General features: G+C 35.7%; 1 protein-coding gene and 1 pseudogene across 1 annotated transcript; both read left to right on the top strand.

Moving 5' to 3' along the window:
• The first annotated feature begins 200 nt into the window (after positions 1 to 200).
• LOC138307287 (cytoplasmic protein NCK2-like) lies at positions 201 to 17,766 on the top strand. The gene is made up of 3 exons (XM_069247939.1): positions 201 to 567; positions 14,834 to 15,885; positions 16,817 to 17,766. The coding sequence occupies exons 2-3, from the start codon at positions 14,863 to 14,865 to the stop codon at positions 17,021 to 17,023; spliced, it is 1,230 nt and encodes a 409-aa protein (XP_069104040.1). The 5' UTR covers positions 201 to 567; positions 14,834 to 14,862; the 3' UTR covers positions 17,024 to 17,766.
• Positions 17,767 to 24,755: 6,989 nt separating this feature from the next.
• Positions 24,756 to 25,439, top strand: LOC138307016 (uncharacterized; annotated as a pseudogene).
• Positions 25,440 to 27,445: the final 2,006 nt, after the last annotated feature.

The following is a 27,445-nucleotide window of genomic DNA, read 5'->3' as shown; positions in this document are numbered from 1 at the left end:
TTTTTAACTTCCGTGTGTTACACAGTCGCGGAACACAAAATAGTGCAATATGTAATAACACATTTTCGTCATCGGTAACTCAATATTTTTAGCGTTATTTATTAAGTTTTAATCCAAAGGTTTATCACGAACGCGTTATTTTCGGAGAAATGCGATATTTTAACCATTTTCCTTTGCGTATGAATATATTACACTCCATATACTGAACTACTTTCTTTGACAATATGGCGGGTTAGAATCACAAAAGCCAGCTTTGGTGAATGTAAAGTTGTTTTTACCGTTCATTCCAAGGATTTCGACATCGGTTGGATTTCTAACACGTGCAAAATTGTTATATGAAGATTCAGGACATTTCTTGTGTGTTATTCGAGTCGTGCAATCTATAATGAAAGCTGTTTACGGGAAACGAACCTGACATCACTTTGAGTTCGAGTGAGTCAGCATCCGAACCTGAGATAAGAAACCCTATGAAATTTGGCATCATGAAAATAAGAAACAAATTGAAGTTGTGATAACCACATGTCAGGAGCTTGCACTACACACATGTGTAAAATGTGTTAATTTCAGGTAAGAAACAAGTGAATTGTAGCCGCATGTATTGTGCAGACATGTTCAGGTTTTTTGGGAGTTTCCCCTCTGATCGGCGATATAACAACACCTTTCGACGGCCGATATAAAGGTCACAGGGTATAGATTTGAGTACTTGTACGCCTGTTGATGCAAGCATCGTTACAGCAGGTGGTTGGTCATTACATTTTGATATCTGTAAGCATGTACTGATGTAAACACAAACCATCAGTGCTGGCACACATAACTGTCACGTTGCCGGTCCAATACACAATGATGTGTATTGTAGATTTCTCTTACAAAGTTCTCGTGTCTGAGACTCTAAAACTTTGCATTGCTTCAAACATTTTGTATCTTGTATTTATCACTATCCCATCTACTTTATTTTGTTTGTTTGTTTGTAAAACTACGTAAATATATTTAAGTGATATAACTGAAGTCCTGACCAATACAATTATTTTGGGGCCAATAATTAAAAAAATTGCAGAATGAGATACAAAAAAAAAGCAACAAGTTGAAGTGACAAATGATTTAAATTTACATGCATTCTTCATCATTAGGATGACCTACCATTGCAAAATTCGCCATAATTAGTGCCCCTCTCCCAATTATGCGTCTTGAATCAGTCAACGGATAAAGGCATAATGCATGTTTACTGTAACAGATTAAAGTACTGTGAGTACAGAAAGATTTAAAATATATGTCAAACTGTTTCCGCCTAAAAATAACATTTTTTGGTTCATAATCATTAAAAAGTCATCCCCACCCCTACAATTATTCTGTGCACTGGGCGCTAATTAGGCGAATATGGTAGTTATACCCATCAAAGGATTATAAACAAACAGTAATTTTGAATGACACTTTTCCTTTTATTTCACTTCAGTAAGCTTGTGTAATATTATGAGAAGCAGATGTTGTCAAATTGTGATATTTCTGCAACTTGCAGTATAATCCTACATTGCATTGAAATGTATTTACATTTAGAAGATGATGTTGTGTCCCATTGTGTATTAGCTTGTCGAAGCTGAAAGAAAGAGGAGTCCAAGGTCCGTAGCCAGAAGCTTTTAGGCTCTTATTATGACAAATGTTTACACTAGCACTTGACTAATATTAATCCCCCCCTAGTTCAGATATATACTACATTGTAGTAAGTTTGCTTAGAATTTAGAATACTGAGTCATTATACTTATGAATTGTTCATAATGTATAATATTAGATATTAAAGATGCTCCACCGCTGACAAATGTTTTTTTTTCACTATCAAAAACAGGAGCAGATGATTTCATACAAAAGTTACTTACTTTACACCATTACCATCGTTGAAAAGTTTGAACTTCTAATTTTACTTCAAGTTGAAAATGTAAAAAATAATTAATTGCATCCCGAAAAAAATCTGTGGCACTATATCCTATATGGAATGAAGTACTGATTGCGCATGCACCAAAGGCAAAATAAATTATCTTATATTATTTTTTGTGTTAATTAGACATATATATACAAGATTAAACACCAATTATTGTTCTAATGATGAATGCCATTTTTGCTCTGTCGGCGGTGGAGCATCTTTAATATGTTGTCAACCTGTCTGTAAATACCACTAAATGAACAAAGACAAGATATCAAAGTGGACTTTAATTATACACATGTCATTCGGCAAAAACAGCCATCTATTTCCTTGTTTACAACCGGCTATTATTGTCAGAAATAAATATTGGCCACCATGGGAGCCTGCAGCCCACAACCACCTATTATTAATTTTCAACCATCTATTGAAAAACTTAATGAGAACCCTGTTTGGTGTTGAAGTTGGCATTGTAGTCAGGTGAGGTGTACATGTGTTAATTGTTAAGTGTCTTTGGTGGCAAGTTTCAGTTTTAAAAATTGGGAGAAGGGTCCCACTATTACAGAGATACAACATGAACATACTGCAATCTCCCAAAACACACACACAATACATTCCTCATTGCATACATAGGGCGTCCTTAAATGATGGAGGCTATAATAGGACATTAAGTCTTATCAATCAATTGCAACCAATCAACCAAGAAAGTGGCCATTAGATGGATTGGTTGATACTCGGAGGTGGCTAGCGCTGCTAAGACAGGTTTTAAGGTATATCACTTAGATGAGGTTGAATGTTTGTTTAAGTAATATCTCGAAGACTTCGGTTTGATAATTCAAGGTTCTCGTAAAAAGCCGGTTGCCGGCAAAAACAGCCATCTATTTCCTTGTTTAAAATCGTCTATTTTTGTCAGAAATAAGTATTAGCCACCACGAGGGCCTGTGGCCTCCAAGTGCCTATTATTAATTTTCAACCATCTTTTAAAAAACTTAATGAGAACCCTTTGATTTCAGGGCTAGATTGTATATCTCTGCCGGTCAACTTCGGCCCTACTATGGTGTTGTCCTATGATCATTTGACAAAATATAAGATGGAAATTATGTTGAGCTGTCAGAGCATATAGGTAGCTAGCTATATCGGTACCTAGAATTTAGCAGGGTTTATTATGTTGTATGTGGTACTATATTTGTTTGAAACAGGCTAGGACCACTATAGGAAACTGTCTACCCGGTAATCAGTGCTAGAGTCATTTGGTTTAAATGTGGTATGTAAAGGTTGATGTAGTCCATTACCTTTCCATTACTACAGCCACTTTGGTATCACTCATGTACACAGATTGCAAAATAGTTACACCTATACACATCTGTAATACACATCACTCCTCCCACACGAATCATTGTTACACTGACCACTGTCTAAATATATAAGACCTCTGGCTTCTGTAGGGTGTTAATAGAAGCTGGCAGCTATATTATATATCTAGTACAGTAAATTGTCAATAACACAAATGATCCACTACCCATGCATCATGACCATCACTTTTGTCAAAATAAATAGATACTCACTCTGGCTTAAATACATACCGGGGGTATTGTTATTTTGGTCATATAATTATGGATATGCTGTTTTTGACTGTTTTGCTTATGAATTGCAGCCAGTTGATAAGAAAGTGATTCTATGACTGTTGATACACTTTGAAAGTGTTTATGACAATGTTTTTATTTGTAGAGGTCCGGCTCCTTGATTAACATGAAACATTATGTTTGCTGTAAAAACGTTTCTGTGTAATCACTGCATGAATGTTAAAATTTACTTATTTGTTATCTTGTATCCCTTTATTAGCAAACAATTGCCATCTGTCATTTGTTCATTTATAACTCCTGCAAAGAGTGAAGTTCTAGTTACCATGTATACTTATTGTGCATAATATCTAGATTTACAATATATTTTCTGGCATACTTCTTTAGCCGTGGTGACTGATGATCAGTGATCGATTAAGTGGGTCCGCTATATTATTAGTCCTCCACCTTTAGATCTGAATTCATGTAGCGAGTTCGAAACCTACATGGAGACTGGAGTAATTAGTGAGTACGTAGTTGCACTGACCATTGGTCAGTAGTGTTTTTTTCTCTGGGTTCTAGGCTTTCCTGCACCTAACTCCTGGTTACTAATAGCATGTTAAAAGAAATTGTAAACCAATGTTGGGTATACATACGATACTTAAAAAATTAGTTACTCATTTTATAAAAACTCGATACATATAAAGGGCCTATGCTTTTATTAATTCATATTTGAAAAACAGCAAACACATAATTTTTGTGTTTCAAATTATCTATCCTTTGCGTTCTGTTTAACAGGTCCTGTTATTTATTACTTTTCTATGTTAATAAGTAAGAACACAATTGGTATCGATCTTTAAAGAAAATAAATGTTGATACAATAATTCCAATATATGGTTATAATATATAGTTGACTTATAAGCATGATGAAATCTATATGTAGTATATATATTTGACGACCAGTGTAGTTCTTCAAAAGTATCTGTATCATTAAAACTTAAAACACCTGTGTCTTCATCAGTACCAATATGGTATACCGTATAATATGTAACTATTTCGCTCTTATATTAACTATCCACCCCTACTTAAGTTCTTTTGATTTAAAGTCATGCTATAGGTTTTAGATCTAGATTATAAACAAATTCCTGTATAAGAAATGATCCCATCGCTATGTGTAGAGTAATGTCTGTGGAGTAAATTTTAATAAACAGTGGTATGTACTGGAAATAAACCCTAGCTAGTCTAGCAAGGCACACCTATATAGCACTACTAGTGCTCAACAGGTTTTGGTACCTTCTGATAAATATAGTCTATCAGATATACCAGATAGCTGTTTAGATTTTACTTCAGTTACCATTTCTCTTCAATATATGGTCAGGATTGTAGTTTGAAAACATTTTTGGAGTTCATTTAGTTTATATTCATTTCCTAGAAGGTACTACCGCAGTAAACTGTTACGAAATTCATTTGTTTGTTTTCATACAGAAACCAGACCTTAGATATGAATTCATGACCTTACAACTGGAAGTAGTATAGCTACGGATGTAATGATGCTTTGATTGGTCGATCAAAACCTATAAACAGAATGTATGGTATATATCCTGATGAGCAGTGAAAACATTACTGAAATATGATGTAATGTATGTTTGTCTTATCTGGTGAGTGGAGATAAAAACAGGTGATTCGGGCGACTATAAAGTCATGAAGGGACCGACAACATCTTCTCTCCATAGGAAGTGGAAATGAAAAAATGCAAACTGATGGTGCCTCTGGGGGAAATTTATGAAATCTGTTGTTACAGATCTAAAAAAAAGTTGAGGAATGGAAATTGGTTTAGCATAAGGCTTTCAATTAGCTCAATAGCATTGACAATACAGAGCTTTTATGGGTGTTATTTTAGACAAAAAATATTGATTTTATCTTCAAACCGCTAGAGGCAAATACACACATCTATCATTTGATCACAAGTTTAATAAATTTTTTATTTTTATATTACAAGTGAATAGTGATAAATGAACATAGAGCAGATGACAAATTTGCTTGGAAGATTTATTTTATGATTTTGAAGGAATAGTTAGAAATACGTTATTTTAAATTGGTTATTTCAAAATTTTAATTAAACTTAAACTCGTGTTTCCATAATGATCAATGTCAAGATACAGTCTTTTAATTTGCCCCTCCCATGAAAAATTGATGAAGAACAAATTAGTTCTTTATTTCCTTCGTTGGGAAAGTTATTTATTAAAGAGTTGCGTGACCAATTCTAAAAATAGTTCAATTGAGGTCATTAATTGGCATATTTCATTCCAGTTTGGAGAAGTTACATTCTATCAATTTGACGTGCATGGCACCAGTCACCAGCACTAGTGCTTGCATTAATTGCTTTGTTGTACTTTTCCTTGCTATACTGTGTGTGTGTAAATCCCAGTTTCTTGAAGCTAACCCATAGCCAAAAACAAAAATGTTGTAGATTTTGACTTGAGTTACATACCCCTGGTAGCTAATTATAAGGTCACAGAGCATCCCAGATCTTAAGGGGTTATGATCACATAGGTATACACTCTCTTCAAGGATCATGATGACACATTCTGTTCTTGAAGAGAGCAAATGTGATCGTAACGTCTGGAGATCGAGAATTGACACTTCAGGAGTTTCTTTTTGAGAAATCATCAGACCTTGGTCATTGTGTATTAAGTGGCTAGAAGTGAATCTGTATTTTTGTATTTCAGAGTTATCTGCCCTTGTGGATAGAGATTGAATGTGATGTCATATATTTGTGAACACAACGTCATACCTTTCAGAGAAAACAAGATGAAACTTGTTCACTAAATAATGACGTCATAATGGATACCTACCCGCAGGGAGTTAACTGTGTATAATATTATTGATGCAAAGACGGAATATGTAAATGTTATTTGTATGTTGAAAACCAAATGTCTGTTCAATAATTTCATGATTAAAGTTTTAAAGCTAAAGGAAAACTGCCAGTCAGTAAGCATTTTTAGCCTAGTCCTGGACTCATGATTTTCCTGTGGGACTCACCAAAATTTTGAGAACCCTCTATATCTCTTTGTATTGGGACTCATAAAAATTTGAAAATTATTCTTCTGGACTCGCCTTAAAAAATCTTATATTAAATTGCTGCTGCTCATAGATTAAGGCACTTAAAAATTGAAACAAATAAAAGAGCAGAACCAAATGGACTAGCCTTAGGTTTTCATAAAATGATTTCACAAAGTAAGCTATAAATCATTTTACAAAAGAAATCAATAAAGAAGCCCACATTTGTCAAATTTTCTGTCTGAATTTGATTCGAGGTCAATGAAATTGAGGCAAGGGTGCTTATAGCGATGGGTCGGGGCGCTTATTAGGTTGAATATGGTATATACATGTAGCTATTTCTTATTGAAATCTACAGTCAATGATGTATGTGACATATTGTACATTACTTCTGCAATTATCATCATCGGCCATGGTCACAGTATTACATTTTTATTAGTGGGGAAAAAGCAAAGAAAAAAATTAAATTAAATATCAATCTTGAGCTGTCAATGCATTGCAGTCTATCTGTTGAAGGAATATTTTTTCCTGTTTTGGCAGCTAGCTCAAATCTCCTGTTGAGAACCCTGAAATTTAATTGATTCTGATAAATGATGATATGTATCAGATTGAAATGTGTCAAATTACATCAAGGAACAAAGTATGTACGAGCAAAGATTTTAGCATTTCTATAAATAGCTACAGCTCTACTACCAGAACTTCTTCCCGTACTAATACTTAGGGATGAGCCTTACAATTTATATTACAAATCTGACATCCGATACCCTTCATATTATTTTTACCCGCAAAAAATAACATGAAGATTCCCTCCATTTTGCAATGGGGGTTCTCAACGTTACAGATATCAAAAGAAAGTATACACATTTTTTATCTTGAGCAGCAAAGAGATAGCTGTTGGTTTAGTAGAGGTGGAATTTAGTTTTGATGCGCACTGAATTCTTTGACATACTTATTCCCTGTGGTGTTTTGGTCCTATCTTAGCACTGCCGAGCCTCAGTGGGATCAGGTTTCAAGACATGGTTCCAACTTTTATCAATGGGGCAAGTGGCTTGGTAGGGGCCGGTTGTGGGGAGAGCATTCTATTTAAATCTGTTTCTGCCCCTCCTGGTAATCTGGGTATTCAGTATATTAGCTTCATATGATGTGAAATGATGTGGTGCTAACAAATGTGGCTTGGTAGATTGATTTACTGATTGCAGGGGAAACTAGACAGTTTTTAGGATTATACGTGTAGAGTGTATATACCGTATATAATAAAAAAAGTTCAGGTAATATACTTCTGAAGCTTTAAGTCTTGATGTGTCTTCCATCTTCTAACAAACAGAAGGCGCAAGGTGGCTTTTAGAATAGCCACCAGACCCTAAGTTATTGATAAGATTTTCTCAGCAGAATTCTTATACTAGATTATCTTCCCCTAGTTTGAAACATAGAGTTAGAATAAGACATGATCACTGATACAACATCCAAATTTTAGTGATATTCTAATGTTCAAGAGACTTGGTGCCCATGGCCAGTCGATAGGTGGCTGTTATGTATAGGAAATATGAAGCTACTGTGTATATATATAGGTGTTCATCAGTGATCACATATAGATCTAGAACAGGTTATGAAGCATACAAACTAGTTGGACATTAAAAACAGACTTCTGTTTGTCTGTATCTGTCAGAATTAAGCCAGTTTTATGACTACAGTACTAGTGTGTTTTATATATAGACCCCAATCACCCCTATATACCTGATGGTGTATGTGTTGTATTTCAACTATTCCTTTCTCGAGTGGCTAATGCAACTCTAGATAACAATAATTGGATTATCAGCTGTAGAATTATTTACAAAGTACATGTACCGAGTTTAAATTGTTTGTACCAGTGACTGGAATGTCTAATCGCGCTGCATCATTATTTATCAGTACCAAATACTGTACATTTATACCTGTAGTCTTGTGAGCAACCATTGATTTGTGCTTCTATTATTTGGTATATATAGTAAAATGATATTTCCCTTTAGCTTTTGTGGTCTATGTGGAATATTTTGTAACATAAACAGTTTTTTAGCCCACCATCATCAGATGGTGGGCTATTTAAATCGCTTTTTGTCCGTGGTCCGTCCGTCCGTCCGTCCCTCTGTCCGTTCGTCCGTCCATTAACAATTCTTGTTATCGCTATTTCTCAGAAAGTACTGAAGTACATCAGATGGTGGGCTATTCAAATCGCTTTTTGTCCGTGGTCCGTCCTTCCATCCGTCCGTCCCTCCGTCCGTCCGTCCGTTAACAATTCTTGTTATTGCTATTTCTCAGAAAGTACAGAAGGGATCTGTTTCACATTTCATATGTAGGTTCCCCTAGGGCCCTAGTTGTGCATATTGCATTTTGGGACCAATCAGTCAACAAGATGGCCGCCAGGCAGTCATCTTGGATTTTGATACTTAAAGTTTGTTATCGCTATTTCTCAGAAAGTATTGAAGGGATCTGTCTCAAATTTCATATGTAGGTTCCCCTAGGGCCCTAGTTGTGCATATTGCATTTTGGGACCAATCGGTAAACAAGATGGCCACCAGGCAGCCATCTTGGATTTTGATACTTAAAGTTTGTTATCACTATTTCTCAGAAAGTACTGAAGGGATCTGTCTCAAATCTCATATGTAAGTTCCCCTAGGGCCCTAGTTGTGCATATTGCGTTTTTGGATCGATCGGTCAACAAAATGGCCGCCAGGCTGCCATCTTTGATTTTGATAGTTAAAGATTGTTATCACTATTTCTCAGAAAGTATTGAATGAATCTGTCTCAAATTTCATATATAGGTTCCCCTAGGGCCCTAGTTGTGCATATTTTGATTTGGGACCGATCGATCAACAAGATGGCCGCCTAGGAGCCATCTTGGATTTTGATCGTTGAAGTTTATTTACTGCTATTTCTCAGAAAGTACTAAAGTGATCTGTCTCAAATTTTATATGTAGTATGTTTGCACAAGTTTGAAAAGCAGAGAAAAGATCCCTCTTTCCATTATCAGACATAGATTATTCTTTGGTGGGCGCCAAGATCCCTCTGGGATCTCTTGTTTAGAACATTGATCCTGTCCTGTATTTGTTGAATTCCTAAGCTAATTTACTACTTTTTTTACTGCTTGTTATATAGATGTTAGTTATTATAGCTTTTTTAGCCCACCATCATCAGATGGTGGGCTATTCAAATCGCTTTTTGTCCGTGGTCCGTGGTTCCTTCCGTCCGTCCCTCCGTCCGTCCGTCCGTTAACAATTCTTGTTATTGCTATTTCTCAGAAAGTACAGAAGGGATCTGTTTCACATTTCATATGTAGGTTCTCCTAGGGCCCTAGTTGTGCATATTGCATTTTGGGACCAATCGGTCAACAAGATGGCCGCCAGGCAGCCATCTTGGATTTTGATAGTTAAAGATTGTTATCGCTATTTCTCACAAAGTACTGAAGGTATCTTTCTCAAATTTCATATGTAGGTTCCACTAGGGCTCTAGTTGTGCATAATGCGTTTTTGGATCGATTGGTCAACACAATGGCGGTCAGGCAGCCATCTTGGATTTTGATAGTTAAAGATTGTTATTGCTATTTCTCACAAAGTACTGAAGGGATCTTTCTCAAATTTCATATGTAGGTTCCCCTAGGGCTCTTGTTGTGCATAATGCGTTTTTGGATCGATCGGTCAACAAATTGGCCGCCAGGCTGCCCTCTTGGATTTTGATAGTTAAAGTTTGTTATCGCTATTTCTCAGAAAGTATTGAATGAATCTGTCTCAAATTTCATATATAGGTTCCCCTAGAGTCCTAGTTGAGCATATTTCGATTTGGGACCGATCAATCATCTTGGATTTTGATAGTTGAAGTTTGTTACTGCTATATCTCAGAAAGTACTGAAGCGATCTGTCTCAAATTTTATATGTAGTATGTTTGCAAAAGTTTGAAAAGCAGAGAAAAGACCCCTTTTTTTCCATTGTCAGACATGGATCATTCTTTGGTGGGAACCAAGATCCCTCTGGGATCTCTTGTTGTAAACTAATATAACTTCACAGGTATGCGTTATATATTACATGTAATGTCAAACTTTGGTTCATACCCGGCCGGTTGTACATGTATTATTAATTACCATGTATTATTATATGAACTTTTAGACAAAAGTTTCACTATACAAGAAGATACAACACGAATATACTGCAGTCTCCGAAAAAAACTCACCTCACACAACAAACACGCATGAAGACACCACATACATGGAAGACCGTCCTTACATGACCCTAGCTGATAATAGGACGCTAATTGGATCAAACAAACAATGATCAGTTTAAACACTGGGATTTGGTTTGAAAGCATATTGGTTATACATATAATATAAATGCTAGTGTTGCTGTTGGATTATCATTATCAATATCTGCATGGCTAATGATAAATATAATCAAAGGGGAGGTTATTCATATACAATGTAGTTAAATTGCGCTGGATATGAAAATTTTATGTAGTTAAATGTAATATTCAATCAAAACAGATTGAATTCACCTTGTCAAATGAGAAAATAAAAGTCTTTCATCTTGCAAATTACTAGAGCTCATCTTGCTAATGGTTGATGATCAAAGGGGAGATAATTCATATGATTTTGTTGAAAATTCCCTGGTATTGTAATAACATTAAAATTAAAACAACAGATTGATTTCATCTTGCCACATGGTTTCTTTTATCTTGCAATTGCTATAGAGCTCATGATCATATACCATGGAAACTACCGCAGTGATTTTTCAAGGTATTTTGGGAAAAAAGTTTTTGTTGCAAATTGGGACTTTTTAATCGCAAAAAGAGCAGTTTTGGGAAAAGCAACCTATTACTGAACATGGTATCATTAGTGATTAGATATTGTAAATAGTAAACTGTTTCATTTTTACAAAAGGTGACGACCATAACAACAGTTTCAGAGGATTAAACAAGGAGAGGAGAGCTTTTCGGGTTTCGTTTGTTTTTCAGAGATTTGATTTGGGAATTTTTCATTGTGATTGGGAAAAAAATAGGGGGGTTTGGCATTGGGAATGGGGTCGTTTACCGACCCAAGTTATATAAGGAGAAAAATCACTGTACTGGTATATGCTGCTACTTGTAATTATAAAATTAATGTGTCAACCCAATTAGCACCAAGGACACTTACCGTATTTGCCGTAATTAGCACCCTTCCCCTATAAGGGCCCTTCCCCTTTTCTGGAGAATAGTTGAAGTTGTATTGGATTTAATAATGTTTTTCATCATGCATGTGATACCTCTAACATCAGCGGTGTATCCCATATTACATGAACTTTTACATGTGCATCACAACATTACAATGCATTTCAAAGGATAAAAGGAATATGTTTGTTTACTGTAACAGATCAATGTTCCATAATTATTTAAAACAAGGCTGACTTTAATGTCCATAACTTAAATTTTTGGTTTAAAAATAAGCGTCCCCTTTGTTACAAATATTTAAGGCGAATACAGTAAACATTGAAAAAATGAAGAGTGTTTAATAGAGCCAAGTTTGGACTAGCCTTTCACAAAATTAGTGCACAAATTAGCCATAATCAATTTGCAAAGGAATTGAAATCAAGAAACCAGTTTTGTTTTCATATTTTAGTCGGCATTAATTACAGGTAATATAAGTGCATTCGAAATTAAGGCTTCAAAAAGGGGTGCTATATTGATGGCAGCAAGGAACCAGAATAGTAGATGTTTATATGATAAATAGTCTACAATATTTTGCAAATTGGTTGAAAAAACGTCAAAAAATTATTTCTTATATTTTGAATATTTTGTCATTTGTATTTAATTTATCCGAAATTATATTGAGAGATGTCTATTTGCGTGTTTAGACTATGCTTATGAGGGAATTTTTCAATTACAAATATGGATGCTTTTAGGGAGATTTTTCCGGGAAAAGAAGTATAATAAAAGGTTTAAAGAAGAGTCACTTTGATGTAAGTGATATAGGTATACTCTTGATCATGAGCTCTTCATAGTTTAGAGTGACGGCCTATAGCTAGAATACCGTGACATCACTGCTGTCTAGTCGTGGTGAAGGACACTTGAAGTTTATCCTGCATTATATTACTGTAATAAAAACATACCAGCATGCTTTATAGCAGATTCTTCTGGCTTTTCAAGTGTTTTACCAGTAGGGATAACTCTAGACATGTGTTTTTATACACAATGGCAAAACTTATTGTTGTTATCAAAGTTAATCGTTTTCATAAAACATCAGCTGATTTAAAATTTAGGATTAATTTGGTAATTCCTTTAATATGAAATTTCTTTTTAACTATTTTATCTTCAAAATGAAAATGACGTTTGATGTAAATTATCAATTGGTCTGAAATCTATGAATAGTTTACTGTACTGTATGGCAAAACCCTCTAATAATTCTAGATCTGTTTACATTGAATATGGTTTTAACAATTTTATTTTTCCATTGTGAATATAGATTGTGATGTAGGATTTGCCAAACAAGAACACATTTTTAAAACTTTATCTAAAACTTACATATATATATTTTTAGCCCACCATCATCAGATGGTGGGCTATTCAAATCGCTTTTTGTCCGTGGTCCGTCGTCCGTTCCTTCCGTCCGTCCGTCCGTCCGTCCGTCCGTTAACAATTCTTGTTATCGCTATTTCTCGGAAAGTACTGGAGGGATCATTCTCAAATTTCATATGTAGGTTCCCCTGGGGCCCTAGTTGTGCATATTGCATTTTGGGACTGATCGGTCAACAAGATGGCCACCAGGCAGCCATCTTGGATTTTGATAGTTAAAGTTTGTTATCGCTATTTCTCAGAAAGTACCCAAGGGATCATTCTCAAATTTCATATGTAGGTTCCCCTGGGGCCCTAGTTGTGCATATTGCATTTTGGGACTGATCGGTCAACAAGATGGCCGCAAGGCAGCCATCTTGGATTTTGATAGTTAAAGTTTGTTATCGCTATTTCTCAGAAAGTACCAAAGGGATAATTATCAAATTTCATATGTAGGTTCCCCTGGGGTCTTAGTTGTGCATATTGCATTTTGGGACTGATCGGTCAACAAGATGGCCGCCAGGCAGCCATCTTGGATTTTGATAGTTGAAGTTTGTTATCGCTATTTCTCAGAAAGTACCAAAGGGATCATTCTCAAATTTCATATGTAGGTTCCTCTGGAGCCCTAGTTGTGCATATTGCATTTTGGGACTGATCAGTCAACAAGATGGCCGCCAGGCAGCCATCTTGGATTTTGATAGTTAAAGTTTGTTATTGCTATTTCTCAGAAAGTACCAAAGGGATCATTCTCAAATTTCATATGTAGGTTCCCCTGGGGCCCTAGTTTTGGCATATTTTCTGTTTTGATCTTTTCTATCCTAATGATGACCAAATGACACATTTATATATGTTTCACACCTGTACGATAATCCGACTATGCTTATATAATTAACAAGTACTAAAAAAGAAATTCAACAAAGATTTTAGTGTAAAGATTTATTGTTATTTAAAAAAAATTTGAAAAAATGCCATATCTTGCATTTCATTTTTAGATGCTTGTGTTGGTTGAATAAGAGACTGGCCACAGGCTTTTGACTCTATAGATACACCTCTGTGTGTGTGTGTAATACTGTGACAAGGTACCTGTATGGTATAGATGTCTGCTTATCTATAGAGTCAAAAAGCCTGTCGACTGATCATGACCATCATGGATTTCATGTCTGATTCAAACGTTTGTGTGGCCTTGGGGTGATTGATTTTGTGTATACGGCACAATCTTCAAATATAATTATGAAATCAATTTTACTTCATTTATTGACAAAAAATTAGCATGGTAGACATTGGCCGTGGTTAAACAATTTCATTTGCTGGAATTTCCTAATTCTATGAAGAGATTTTTCACCAATTTTATTTTAGTTTTTGGCTGTACACTGTAATGTTTTTGACTAGAATGTATACTACAATACTCCAAGGTCCTGAATCAGACTCATACTTAGTACATGAATCTGTATTTAATTGTTATATTTTATATTGTTTATTATAACCAGTCACAAACAACAATACTAAAATAAGATGGTGGGACTGATCTCCCTCAATATTCCAGGGGTTACTATATGACATAGTCCAGGGATTGATAATACAACAGTGATAGTAACCCCTGGAATATCAAAGATGGAGACTTGTATTAATTGAAAATTTTCATATTTCGTCTCTTTGTAACAAGGAAACCTGTCAAAATTTTAGAGTTAATAACTGGATTTGCCTTCAAAATAGTTCAAACCTACTGAATACACACTGATTTTGTGTTCTGTTTCAGATGTGGCTGTTTTCACCTACCAGTAACTAATGCCCACTTCATCAGACATGGCTGAGGAGCAAATTGTCATCGCTAAGTATGACTACAAGGCGGAGAATGCTCAAGAACTGGACATCAAAAAGAATGAGAAACTAGTTCTCCTGGACGACACTCGTGGATGGTGGAAAGTCCAAAATAGTCGCAATAAATCAGGATTTGTGCCATCAAATTTCGTCAAACGATCCAAGACGTCAAAGTTTCTCACAAGTTTGCGCAATACACTTGGTAGAAAAAACAAAGGAGAGGGCAAAGTAACGGTTACTAGTCCCATGGTTAGTCGGAATGGTGACACAGGAAGTGACCAGAACAGTATTAGTAGTGATGTACAAATATGTGACCCTTCACCCGCCATATCAAAGTTCACATACGCAGCACAGCAACCGGACGAGCTGTCACTCACCAAAGGTGAGAGGGTGATGGTTTTAGAGAAATCTTCTGACGGTTGGTGGAAGGGTAGAAAATCAGATAATATAACAACAGGTTGGTTTCCTTCAAATTATGTTGATTTAGAACAGAGTGAAAATGACGGGTCTATGTATACGACGGCCGCCGCTCTGGACTGCTCCCAACCGCCACTACCGGAGCCGGATACACAGGAAACAGTTACCACGATATGTCCCTTTAATAGTACAAACCCAGAGGAACTCTCATTTGAAAAAGGCGAAAGGTTAGTGATCATAGAAAAGCCTTCCGTTGATCCGGAATGGTGGAAGGCAAGAAATGGCCGTGGCGAGGCAGGCCTCGTGCCACGCAATTATGTACAAACTGTAGAGGACAGTGAGGGAGAAACAGCAACGAACACCAGCTCGTGTACCCCCCAGTCCCAATCCACAAGTAGTCTATCCAATGCTTCAAATCTAAGTGTTGTCGGCAATAGAAAACAATTCCGTGTGTCTGGTCCCATGGCCGAGAAAGACTGGTACTATGGTAAAATTACTCGGCAGGAATGTGAGGATGTGCTGAAAAAGTTTGCAGACGAAGGAGATTTTCTTATCCGTGACAGTGAATCAGCTGTAAGTCATTATATCATTTCTCAAGTGAGAGTTTTACAATTTAACTACATAGATGTGCAACGATTCATCGCAATACACATATCAAATTGCGATATTTCTCTTACAATATGATTTTTTTTATACGACCTTGATGTTTTGATGGGATACATTTAGCTATAATATGTACTCTGTAGCTTGTTAAAGATGATAAACAAATTGCCTTACGAGTTAACTATATCAATATACAACAAAATACGTTCACACACTGGATAAACATATATATTGTTTCAAGGAAAGTGTACGAGCAAAAAGGAAATATTATTTATTTTATCCAGTCATTAAAATATGCAATTCTACATAAAACTTCATCAAGAGAATGTAAGGGAAAGTATGTATGATATTGAAAATAATCATATTGTGAGATATATATCGTGATGCATATCCAACCAAAGTAAGCCAGATGTAAAAGTTTTATGTGTATATCTGTAGTGAATTGGTAAATTTTTATATGGCGACATTATATAATTACAAGAACTGTCCATGTTGTCAACCAATTATCTTTTGTACAACATACTTTTGCAAATTTTGTCATTATCTCTGCAAAATTATCAACCTTGCTAATATTGTAATTTCATGTAATTTTAAATTAAAATCCACAAAAACGAATCCTTACAAACTTGTTTAGAAATAGAAATGACAACATTTAGTAGCCGCAAAGGAAAGTTGATCTACAATTTGTACACCTGTCTCAGTCTGTTATGTATTTGTAGTAGCTTGCTACATTGTTATGGTCGATATTGAAGAATGATTATAAAGACCACAATTAATTGTAACCTTTTATCAATTACCAGAAATTGATGATGACTCATGTTTGGTAAATTGGATAAAATCATTTTATGATCTGTAGGTAGCTGTGAAATAATACTGATTGTGTTACACTTTCTCTTTTCAGGCTGGAAACTTTACGGTGGTGTTAAAAGCCAGCGAGAGAAATAAACATTTTCGTGTTCAAGTGAATGACAGCTTGTACCAGATTGGCCAACAGAAATTCAGTTCTCTCGATGAACTGATAGAGCATTATAAAAGACATCCAATATTCAAGCAGGAAAATGAAAAACTCTACCTTGTCAAAGCATTTGTATATCCATCGGAATTCTAACAGTACTCTATTTCGTCTTTTAGTAATATAGAGCTATCAGCCCTCCATAAACAAGTCTTGATAGTTTTGTGATTTGTTTGTGGGAACATATTACGGTTCATTTCTGTCAAGTCATGTTAATTACTGATACAGGAAGTGACTGTACATTTTATGCTGGAGAAGGGCAGATAACTCTGTATTGCTAAAAGACGGAACAGGGAGATTGGGGCTATATTAATTGAGTATGTGAACCTGTCATCTCAATGTAGGGATGAGGTTATTGTATTAATTTTGTCAAACTTTCATCCCAACATTCATCACTCATGCACAAGATGTGGATATAGATAAGTCTATTCTTGATAATCTAGGGGTTACTCTCACTGTCGTTTTATCCACCCCTGGACCATATAGCAAAACTAGAGGCTCTGTGAGCAACAACAGATGAACAGATAGTTTAATCATTTGATGTGCATCAAAAGAGTAGAATAACAGTTCACAGTGATTGACTGTGGCTTTTCAGTTGGTTGTTCCACTCTGTAATCTTCAAAGTAAGTCTGTGATCGGTCAGTTGTTTTTTCCTAAACTGCCTTCAGTTTTGATACGACATAGTCTATTATAGTGGAAAAAATGCAAGTGATAGTATCCCTTGGTATATCAAGGATGGGAAAAGTCCTGATATTCTTCATTGTGATTGTAAGAAAGACCTTGTCAAGTTTCTCAATGAAAGGCATAGAAACATTAAAATTTTTGGTCCTGGAAAATAAGTGTTGATGTTATATAAAACTTTCTTCCTTTTGATTTTTAAATAGGTATCTATTTTGGAGTTGTTCCAGCTTTACTAATTAAACATGTTGATTATGAATCACAGAAAAGTATGAATGTAGATACATATATTTCTTTTTTGGTAAAGTGTATCATTAAATTAGGAAGTTTTTTAAGTGATCATTGAAACATTCATTAAATTATACTTATTTAACTTGAATGCTTTTATTAATTGACTGAAATTCATAGATTAAAAAGTTTAATGATCAGGACCCAATAGTTTTTAAGTTTTTAAGTTAACAAAGTTTGCAATTGAAGATATATAAATTTGAATATTTTAAATGATTTCGTAATTCATTTTTGAGGAAATCTTTCACTTGATGAATACTGAGACTTCATATCTTACTTCTGTGCATACCTTAGTTATATTTCGAAATTAAGGCTTGTGGTTTCATATCTGTGGGTGAAGCGAGTGTTGACAATAAATGTTATTAATGAATGAAAATTATTTATAATTTACACACGTCTTAAATTAGACATGAACATTTCAGCATGAGTAAATATTATACATGTACCCTGAACAATTTTAAAGGTATATTCTTGTGTCACTAGCTCTGTGTATTTGTAGGTATTTATATATGATACATATGTACAGAAATAGTCTTTACATTCTCATATCTATTCATGTTTAGTTCTACTAGAAAGAGTGAACATACATTTTTTTCTTTTCTTTGCTATTTTTCTTTCCTTTTTTATGCTACAAGGACATCGTGCACCAAACTTTAAGCATGATTTAAAAGAATAATGAATATGGAGCTTGAAAGCTTGAAGGGTATTTTTTTGTTACCATATAATTAGTTTGTGAATTTGGAGGGGCATTTTCAGGATTTAATTGCAAATTTTGTGAGTTTTATCTATGCATTGAATTTGAAATAATTTCAATTGATGAGGTTGTGACCTATTATAAAGCCATAACAAAGACATGTTATGCTATATATATAGCTAGTTTTAACTCAGCCACCCCAAAAATTTCATAATGGACTGGTCTAGCCTTTGATTTAGGAGAGTCTAAATATCTCTTCGGGGATGAATGAGTTAATTAATCAACATGCATATTCACAATTGCATGAATTACATATTTTGGATTTGAGAATAGGACCCTGAAGCTGACTCCCTCATATTTAAATAGATATGTGAATATAGAACAAAATGATGTTGATTTAATACAAACTGGTAGTCATCATTTATCATTTCCTTCTAATCGCCTGTTGTAGACCACAGCTAAAACTCCTGCCATCATTTTAACAGTATTTAACAATATTCTTCCTAGCAGATCATTGAATCAGTCATTGAAAGAACAATCAGAAAATGCATATTAATGAAGATGAATCACATCTCACACTGACTAATTATAAAGTTTTATATTGTGAGAGACCATGGTGTGGTATTGAGCTCGAGTCACTATCCTAATGTCTCTTATTACTGTACTAACTGGTGTAGGGGAAGTAACTCAGCTGATAATTCTCATCAATTTAACTAAGATAATTTGGTAAATAGCTGGTATCTCTGTTAACCTTTAATAATTAATTTTATCTTATGTGATCCTATCCTCTCTAAATCATTTTTCTTATCATTTAATTAATCTAAATTAGTGTTTTCCTGTGCCTCAAGCTTTTGTATCTCTTTCTTTTGAGTATCTTCTCTACAGTTTTCTTGTTTTTTCTTATATGATGCATCTGAAATTGTACATCCTCGGATTTCCATAAGCAAGTTTCTAAAAATATTTGATCATCAATTGAAAATTGAATCTCGGAATTGGAAATGTTTTCAATATTATTTAAAAGATAGGGACGGGTAAAACAGTAACGTTGCTGTGCAATTATTAACTAAATTCAAAAAATCTGGTCAATACAGAAGAGAATGATTAAATTAAGTTCATTTACCCCTTTTGAATTCATTTATTGTAATTATATTTGAAAATGAATGATCATCTAACCCAGAATCTTGCCTGACAGGTCCATTACTTGGCAAAAAGAACGTCAAGGTCATAAATTTTCACAACTTTGGTAGCCCTTCATCCCAGCATGCTACAGGCCAAATATGAGTACCCAGAACCTTTCGGTTAGTTAGAAGAAGTCATTCAAGATTTAGGAATATTTGACTCTCGTGACCTTGAAAGAAGGTCAAGGTCATCCATTTCCACAACTTTGATAGCCCTTTATCTCAGCATGCTACTGACTAAATATGAATACCATGGACCTTTCGGCTAATTAAAAGGTGTAGTTAAAAGATTTTAACTTAATTGACCCTTGTGACCTTGTGAAAATCAATGTCATTCATTTTGTAAACTATGGTAACCCTTCATCCCAGCATGCCACCAGCAAAATATGAGTATCCTGCACTTTTGGTTAGTTAACAAAAATCGTTCAAAGAATGTAGCCTATTTGACCCCTGTGACCTTGAAAGAACGTCAAGGTCATTAATTTTCACAACTTTGGTAGCCCTTCATCCCAGCATGCTACAGGCCAAATATGAGTACCCTGAACCTTTCGATTAGTTAGAAGAAGTTATTCAAAGATTTTAGTCTATTTGACTCCTATGACCTTGAAAGTAGGTCAAGTTCATTCATTTTCACAACTTTGGTAGCCCTTCATCCCAGCATGCTTCAGGCCAAATATGAGTACCCTGGACCTTTTCGGTTAGTTAGAAGAAGTCGTTCAAAAGATTTTAGCCTATATGACCCCGGTGACCTTGATAGTGCATCAAGGTCATTTATTTTCACATCTTTAGTAGCCCTTCATCCCAGCAATGCTACAGGCCAATTATGAGTACCCTGGACCATTTGGTTAGTTAGAAGTCGTTCAAAGATTTTAGCCTATTCGACCCCTGTGGCCTTGAAAGTAGGTCAAGGTCATTTATTTTCACAATTTTGGTAGCCCTTCATCTTAGCATGCTACAGGCCAAATATGAGTACCCCCTGGACTTTTTGGTAAGTTAGAAGTCGTTCAAAGATTTTAGCCTATTTGACCCCCGGTGACCTTGACAGTGCGTCAAGGTAATTAATTTTCACAACTTTTGTAGCCCTTCATCCCAGCATGCTACAGGCCAAATATGAGTACCCTGGACCTTTTGGTTAGTTAGAAGAAGTCGTTCAAAGATTTTAGCCTATTTGACCCCTGTGACTTTGAAAGTAGTTCAAGGTCATTCATTTGCAAACTTTTGTAGCCCTCCATCTCAGCATGCTTCAGGCCAAATATGAGTACCCTGGACCTTTTGGTTAGTTAGAAGAAGTCGTTAAAAGATTTTAGCCTATTTGACCCCCGGTGACCTTGACAGTACGTCAAGGTAATTAACTTTCACAACATTTGTAGCCCTTCATCCCAGCATGCTACAGGCCAAATATGAGTACTTTGGGCCTTACGGTTATTGAGAAGAAGTTGTTTGAATGAAAAGATTACGCACGGCGGACGACGACGGACGGTGCATGATGACTATAGGTCATCCTGATGACCTAAAAATCCACCTGATCCTGGACTTTATTTTTTTTTTATTAATTTTAAAGTTTGCCCTGCCTCTTAATATGAAATTTCCCCTTCCAAATGATCAGATTCTTCTTGAGATAACTTAGGCTTTTCATTATGATTAAGATAGTTTGATAAATTCATATTTTGTATATTATCTTCTAGATCTGTATTTTCAGGGACACCATAAAGAGTTTTAAAAAAATGAACATACTTCCTCCAAAATATCTTCTTGTTTTGTTTATACCTTGTTACTTTTGAGTCTGCAGTTTTGGTATTATTTTTGAGGTATAGTTTCTATTTTCCAAACTGAAAAAATAACTAGTTGGTTTTTTCACTTCTTCTGCCAATTCTACTCTTGATCTTATAATACTACCTTTTATCTTATGTGATCCTATCCTCTCTAAATCATTTTTCGTATCATTTAATTAATCTAAATTAGTGTTTACCTGTGCCTCAAGCTTTTGTATCTCTTTCTTTAGATTATCTTCTCTACAGTTTTCTTGTTTTTTTCTTATATGATGCATCTGAAATTGTACATCCTCGGATTTCCATGAGCAAGTTTCTAAAAATATTTGATCATCAATAGAAAATTGAATCTCGGAATTGGAAATGTTTTTGCAATATTATTTAAAAGATAGACGGAAAAAAAATCAAGACGTGCTTGTTTCACTGGATTTTTTCCTCCAAGTATATCTCCTAACATTTTCGTGTTGTTCTCTAAAGACATCTATTACACCAAAGTTTTCTATTATATATCTAATACTTTTTGTATTATTTATATTCTTGTATGTATTATCATAATCAAGAGTTGGATTTAAAACAAGGTTAAAGTCACCACAAACAATAACACGATTATGGCCAAAGTCTTCAATAACATCGGAGATTTTTGAATAGGAGTCTGGACTATCCTGATTAGGACCATAAATATTAATAAGTGCAATTTGTGCAGAATCGATTTCTATGTCTAAAGCTACAAAATTTCCAGATAAATCTCTCTTCTCCTTGTGAACTTTGAACTCAAAGTTACAACTGAAAAGAAATTGTTACAATATACATATATGTATATATCTTTTATGGAAAAGAGCGATATCTAAATTATGACAAGCCTGCACAGAACCCTGGTTTAATAGAAACTCTGGATAAGATTAAAATACAGCTTCAAAGATCAGTGACGACTATCAATACTGATGATAGTTTGTTTGAGTTTTATGGCCCATCGACAACTAGATCTATAGTCATATAGGACCAAACTACAAGTGATGCTTTAGTTTTAAAGATCCAGATAGAAATAAGTAATGACTGCATTTAAAAATTATGATGACATAGGGAACTAAAAAGTTAAAAACAGATTGCAAAGGAAACATTGTACCGGAATATTTTATCCATTTGGAGAAGTTTTGATACAAATGCAGTCCAAAATTTGTATGACTATGCTTTGGTCCCTTGTTTGTCTGATTAATTAAAGATGCTCCACCACCGACAGAGCATAAATGATATTCATCATTTGAACAATAATTGGTGTTTAATCGAGTATATATATGTCTAATTAACACTTAAAATAATAAAGGATAATTTATTACGCCATTTGTGCATGCGCAATTAGTACTTCATTCCATATAGGATATAGTGACACGGAATTTTTTCGCGATGCAATTAATTATTTTTCATATTTTGAACTTCAAGCAAAATTAGAAGCTCAGACTTTTCAATAGCGGTAATGGTGTAAAGTAAGTAACTTTTGCAACTGAAGAAAAATACTGAATCGTCTGCTCCTGTTTTTGATAGTGAAAAAATACCATTTGTCACGCGGTGGAGCATCTTTAACGTCATATGCTATGGTCATGTAATTCATGGACGGCCTCCCATGAATGCGGTGTGTTGCGTGTATGTTGTGCGAAGTGCGTGTTTTGGGAGACTGCGGTATATTCATGTTGTCTTCTTGTATAGTGAAACTATTGCCCCTTTTATAGTGCTATATCACTTTTAGCTTTGGTGTGCCGCCGAAGGGGACAGAATGAGGGAGGATGAAGAAAATGAAGAGATGAATGATGGAAGTAATGAGGTGAAGATGGAGTAAAATGATGAGACAGGGGAGAAGTAGGCAAGTGATGTAATGTAAATGACCAAGAAGGAAATTGATGATGCGACTGCCCTGCAGGTAGGGCGTTAGAATTGTACCTGCGGCCCCTATTGTATGATATCGTTAAAGGCGACTAAATCTTTTCTTTTTTCTTCTTCCGAACAGACTTTATCTTTCCTAATGCCTTCCTTGACACCGCCTCACTTCTGGCCTTGAGTTGAGCGTTCGCCCTTGTGAGGAAGGGTCTGGGTTATGTCCCCTGGCAGAGACACACCAAATTCTATAAAGTGGTAGTTTCTGCTCCTACTTGGCGCTCAGGGAGGCCGTTCTTACATGACTCTGGCTGTTAATAGGACGTTAAAATAATCAAATAAACAAACAAGCAAACGACTAGAATATCCTTATACCACGCCCAGGAGTTTTCGCACATCATAATATGTGCGTAGGCATCTGCAATGTAACTGAAAAACAAGACAGTCTATGGTGAAGACATTATTAACAGTACTAACAAAATAGGTCTTTCAAAATACAAGACAGGAAATTCCAAACTTTGACAACCTCCTAAACGAGAGAACAATACAATTGACCACCATCCCCCACTTCTTTTTTGACAAGTACAACAATTTTAATATGCAAAAAGCCATAATATATCGTCCACATTTAACACCAATACTAACACATGCAACAAATAAGCCTTGGAACTGATATAATTCATAACCTGGTCCTACAGGTAGGGCGTTAGAATAATCGTAAAAGGCGCCTAAATGTTAAGGTACTTATCAAACAGGGCCCTGTTGTTCATAACTATCGTTAAGTAAACGACAATGTTAAATTTAACGAGTTAATTTCTTAATCATCGTTAGTTATTATCTGCGCTCAATAGTGTTGTTCAAGCATATTTAACGCAGTCGTTGGCTAATCACTAATTAAGTAAAGTTAGCTCGGGCAAAGAAAACCAGTCTAAATGCGTTCATTGGCCTTCCAAAAGTTCTCACATATTAATACGACGGCCAAGTTCTGCTTACGTTTCCCAGTTCTGACCATTAAAGTAAAGGAAAATTGAAAGTATTGAAAGCGAGGCTGCGTGTAAATGTAACCACGGACATAGTCAGTCGGGAGGACGTATTAGGATTCCTATACTTTAAATTAATTTCTTCGTACGCAGACAGATTTTGGCGAGAGATTTTATTTTTCCATTTCATAAGAAATTATACTGGATACATTCACACCATTTTTACCGATTTTAGCCATCCTTGCCCGACTGGTCACTTTAAATTTTGGCTAATCACTAATTAAGTAAAGTTAGCTCTAGCGACAGTTGGTCTCGCACTTTTTCCCAAAATGCAATATTGGGTATGTCTGCAGTAGCATCCATGCATCCACCATCATGGCAGGCAAACAAAGATAGAGAAAGGCAAACTTCACCACCCAAGAGAACTCCATTATTAGTAGCAGGGCTACAGAGATGCTGGATATCGTTAGAGGCAGGTACTCTACGGAACTAAGCAATTCCATGAAGCAGGACTTCAGGAAGAAGCTGACAGAGATGATGAATGCCCTGGGGGTAGCCTGCTGGTCAGAAGAATTGAGGAACCGCTGTCGGAACATATTTCGGAGTGCGAAGGAGAAGTTTACGACACATCGTCTGGAGAGTGGAGCGACAGAAGACTGGAGGCGGGCCTCCCCCTGTAGCGCTGAGCGTTGCAGAGGAGAGAATTGTGGATGCCATGCAGGACACGACTGCCTTTATTAGAGTCCCTGGTGGACAGGAGACTGCTGTTTCATAGAACAAATAATAATACTCTAAGTATATTAATTGCTATATAACAGCAGGTATCCTTAAAATTTCTAGATTTGCTTTGATTGTATTCACAGATGTGAAGAAGATGGCAGATCTAGGTCCAACCCAAGGAAGAAGATCAAGAAGACGGCTGAAGATGTTTATGAGATGCAGTGCCGGTATTTCGAACAGGAATTGAAGAAATCATCACTGCAAATGAAATTATTAAAAAGGTTGCTATGCAATGTTCATTAGGATACTGTCAGCCTTTTAGCAGCTTTGTCTGATTAGTTGATTAAACGAACAAAATAGTTAGAAAGGTTCATTAATATTCCATAAATTTAAGAAATATTTCAATTAAGTTGTAAACCAGAAACTACCATTTTTATAGGCTTTGTTGTATCTCGTCCAGGGGACAGAACCCGGAGCCTTCCTCACAGCAGCGAGCCCAAAAGTGAGGTGGTGTCAAAGGAGATGTTAGGAAGCAAGTAAAGATAAGATCATGAATTTAGTCGCCTTATACGATCAAGCAATAGGGGCCAGCAGGTACAATTCTTACGCCCTACCTGCAGTAATATTTTTTTGTAAAATTTTGTTTGATGTATGAGCCTTGTTATATAAACATCAAGACAAAACAGTCAAGGAAAAATACTTTAGCGTAAATTAAGTTGCAGATTCCAGTTTCGAAAACCATGTAACAGAGAAGGCTGATCAGGGCTATGTTAGCTGTATTTTTGGTTATTAAAATATGATAGGTTGAAGACTGTTAAGTTACAGCGGAGAGCAACCACAATTTTATTTGTGTGTTTGATGAATCAACGTCCTATTAAAACATTAAGTCATGTATGAACGGCGGTCCTGCAGGTAGGGCATTAGAATTGTACCTGCTGCCCCTATATTGCATGATCGTAAAAGGCGACTAAATTAAGGATATTATCTTTGCTCTTCGTCCTGATTGACTTTATTTTTCCTAATGCCTCCCTTGGCACTGCCTCACTTTTGGCCTTGAGTTGAACGTTCGCCCCTGTGAGGAAGGCTCTGGGTTCTGTCCCCTGGCCGAGACATACCAAAGTCTATGATAGTGGTAGTTTCTGCTCCTGCTTAGCGCTCAGCAAACATGGAGTGGGACGACTGGTTTGCCCGTTGTCAGTAAAATGTGACCGGGTGATGTGTATTGGTTGGTGTCTTTGGCGGCATGCTTCAGTGATATAGCACTATAAAAAGGACAACAGTTCCTCACCCGGTCACATTAAACTGACAACCGGCGAACAACAAGAACATACCGCAGTGTCCCAAAACACGCACCTCGCACTTCACACAAAATACACACTGCATACATGGGAGGCCGTCCATACATGGCCATAGCTGTTAATAGGACGTTAATGAATCAAACAAACAAATATATGAACGGCCTCCTATCTATGGGGTGTGTGTTTTGATAAAATGCGGTATATTCGTGTATAGTGAACTATTGCTTTTTAGGTCATCTGACCCAGAGGGTCAAGATAACATTATTGCCATCGTGTACCGTCCGTCGTCGTGCGCCGTGCGTAAACGGTTCCTTAAAACGCTACTAGTCAAATAGTTCTTAATGGATTTTAACCAAATTTGGCCAGAAACATCCTTAGGAGAAGGGGAACAGATTTTGTACAAATGGTGATTCTGACTCCCCTTGGGCCTGAGGGGCGGGGCCCAATAGGGCAAATGGAAGAAAATGTCTTAATAACGATACTAGTTATATGCCTATTGTTTCTTTTTGCTTTTACTCTGGGCACGTCTTTTCTTGAAAGATAGTTTTTTCCTGAATGCGCCTCTTTTTTCTTATTTCATCAAGTTTACTATTAAGCTTGAGGGCGACTTCACCTGGTGACAATAGTGATGCTTTATTTACATGTAAAACGTTGAAATTGAAAGGTAAAAGAATTGATATTGAAGCTCAAATACACAGTTTAACAATCTTAATAAAACATGCTAATGCACATTGAAATCAAATGACTTTTATATGTTACCCAAAATTTGGCTTGTCAAATTTTCAGTTAGGCAAATAGACTTTGTAAGTGAATGCACATGGAGAGAATAAGACATCCATTGGATGCTGTGTAAATTTAATCTCACTTTTTACCTTTGTTAGATAAGTTTGGCCTTCATTTTTCTGCAGGACAGTTGCTGATACTCTGTTAATTACTTGATCCACCATAGTGCCTGTTATGTCATGGAAACATTAAAATATTTATAAAATGTTTTGTTTGTTTGTTTGTTTGTTTGTTTGATTAACGTCCTATTAACATCTATGGTCA

This window comes from Argopecten irradians, chromosome 14 (assembly GCF_041381155.1).
Source record: "Argopecten irradians isolate NY chromosome 14, Ai_NY, whole genome shotgun sequence".
NCBI classification, from domain to species: Eukaryota; Metazoa; Mollusca; class Bivalvia; order Pectinida; family Pectinidae; genus Argopecten; species Argopecten irradians.
The sequence above is the reverse complement of the archived record's forward strand: the minus strand, read 5'-3'. Positions and strand labels throughout refer to the sequence as shown.

What these genes read in the sequence shown, in the direction of transcription:
- LOC138307287 (XM_069247939.1), top strand. Translation starts at nt 14,863, where the DNA reads ATGCCCACTTCATCAGACATGGCTGAGGAGCAAATTGTCATCGCTAAG. An exon ending in TCCGTGACAGTGAATCAGCT is followed by an intron (nt 15,886 to 16,816) that starts GTAAGTCATTAT and finishes TTCTCTTTTCAG; the next exon opens with GCTGGAAACTTTACGGTGGT.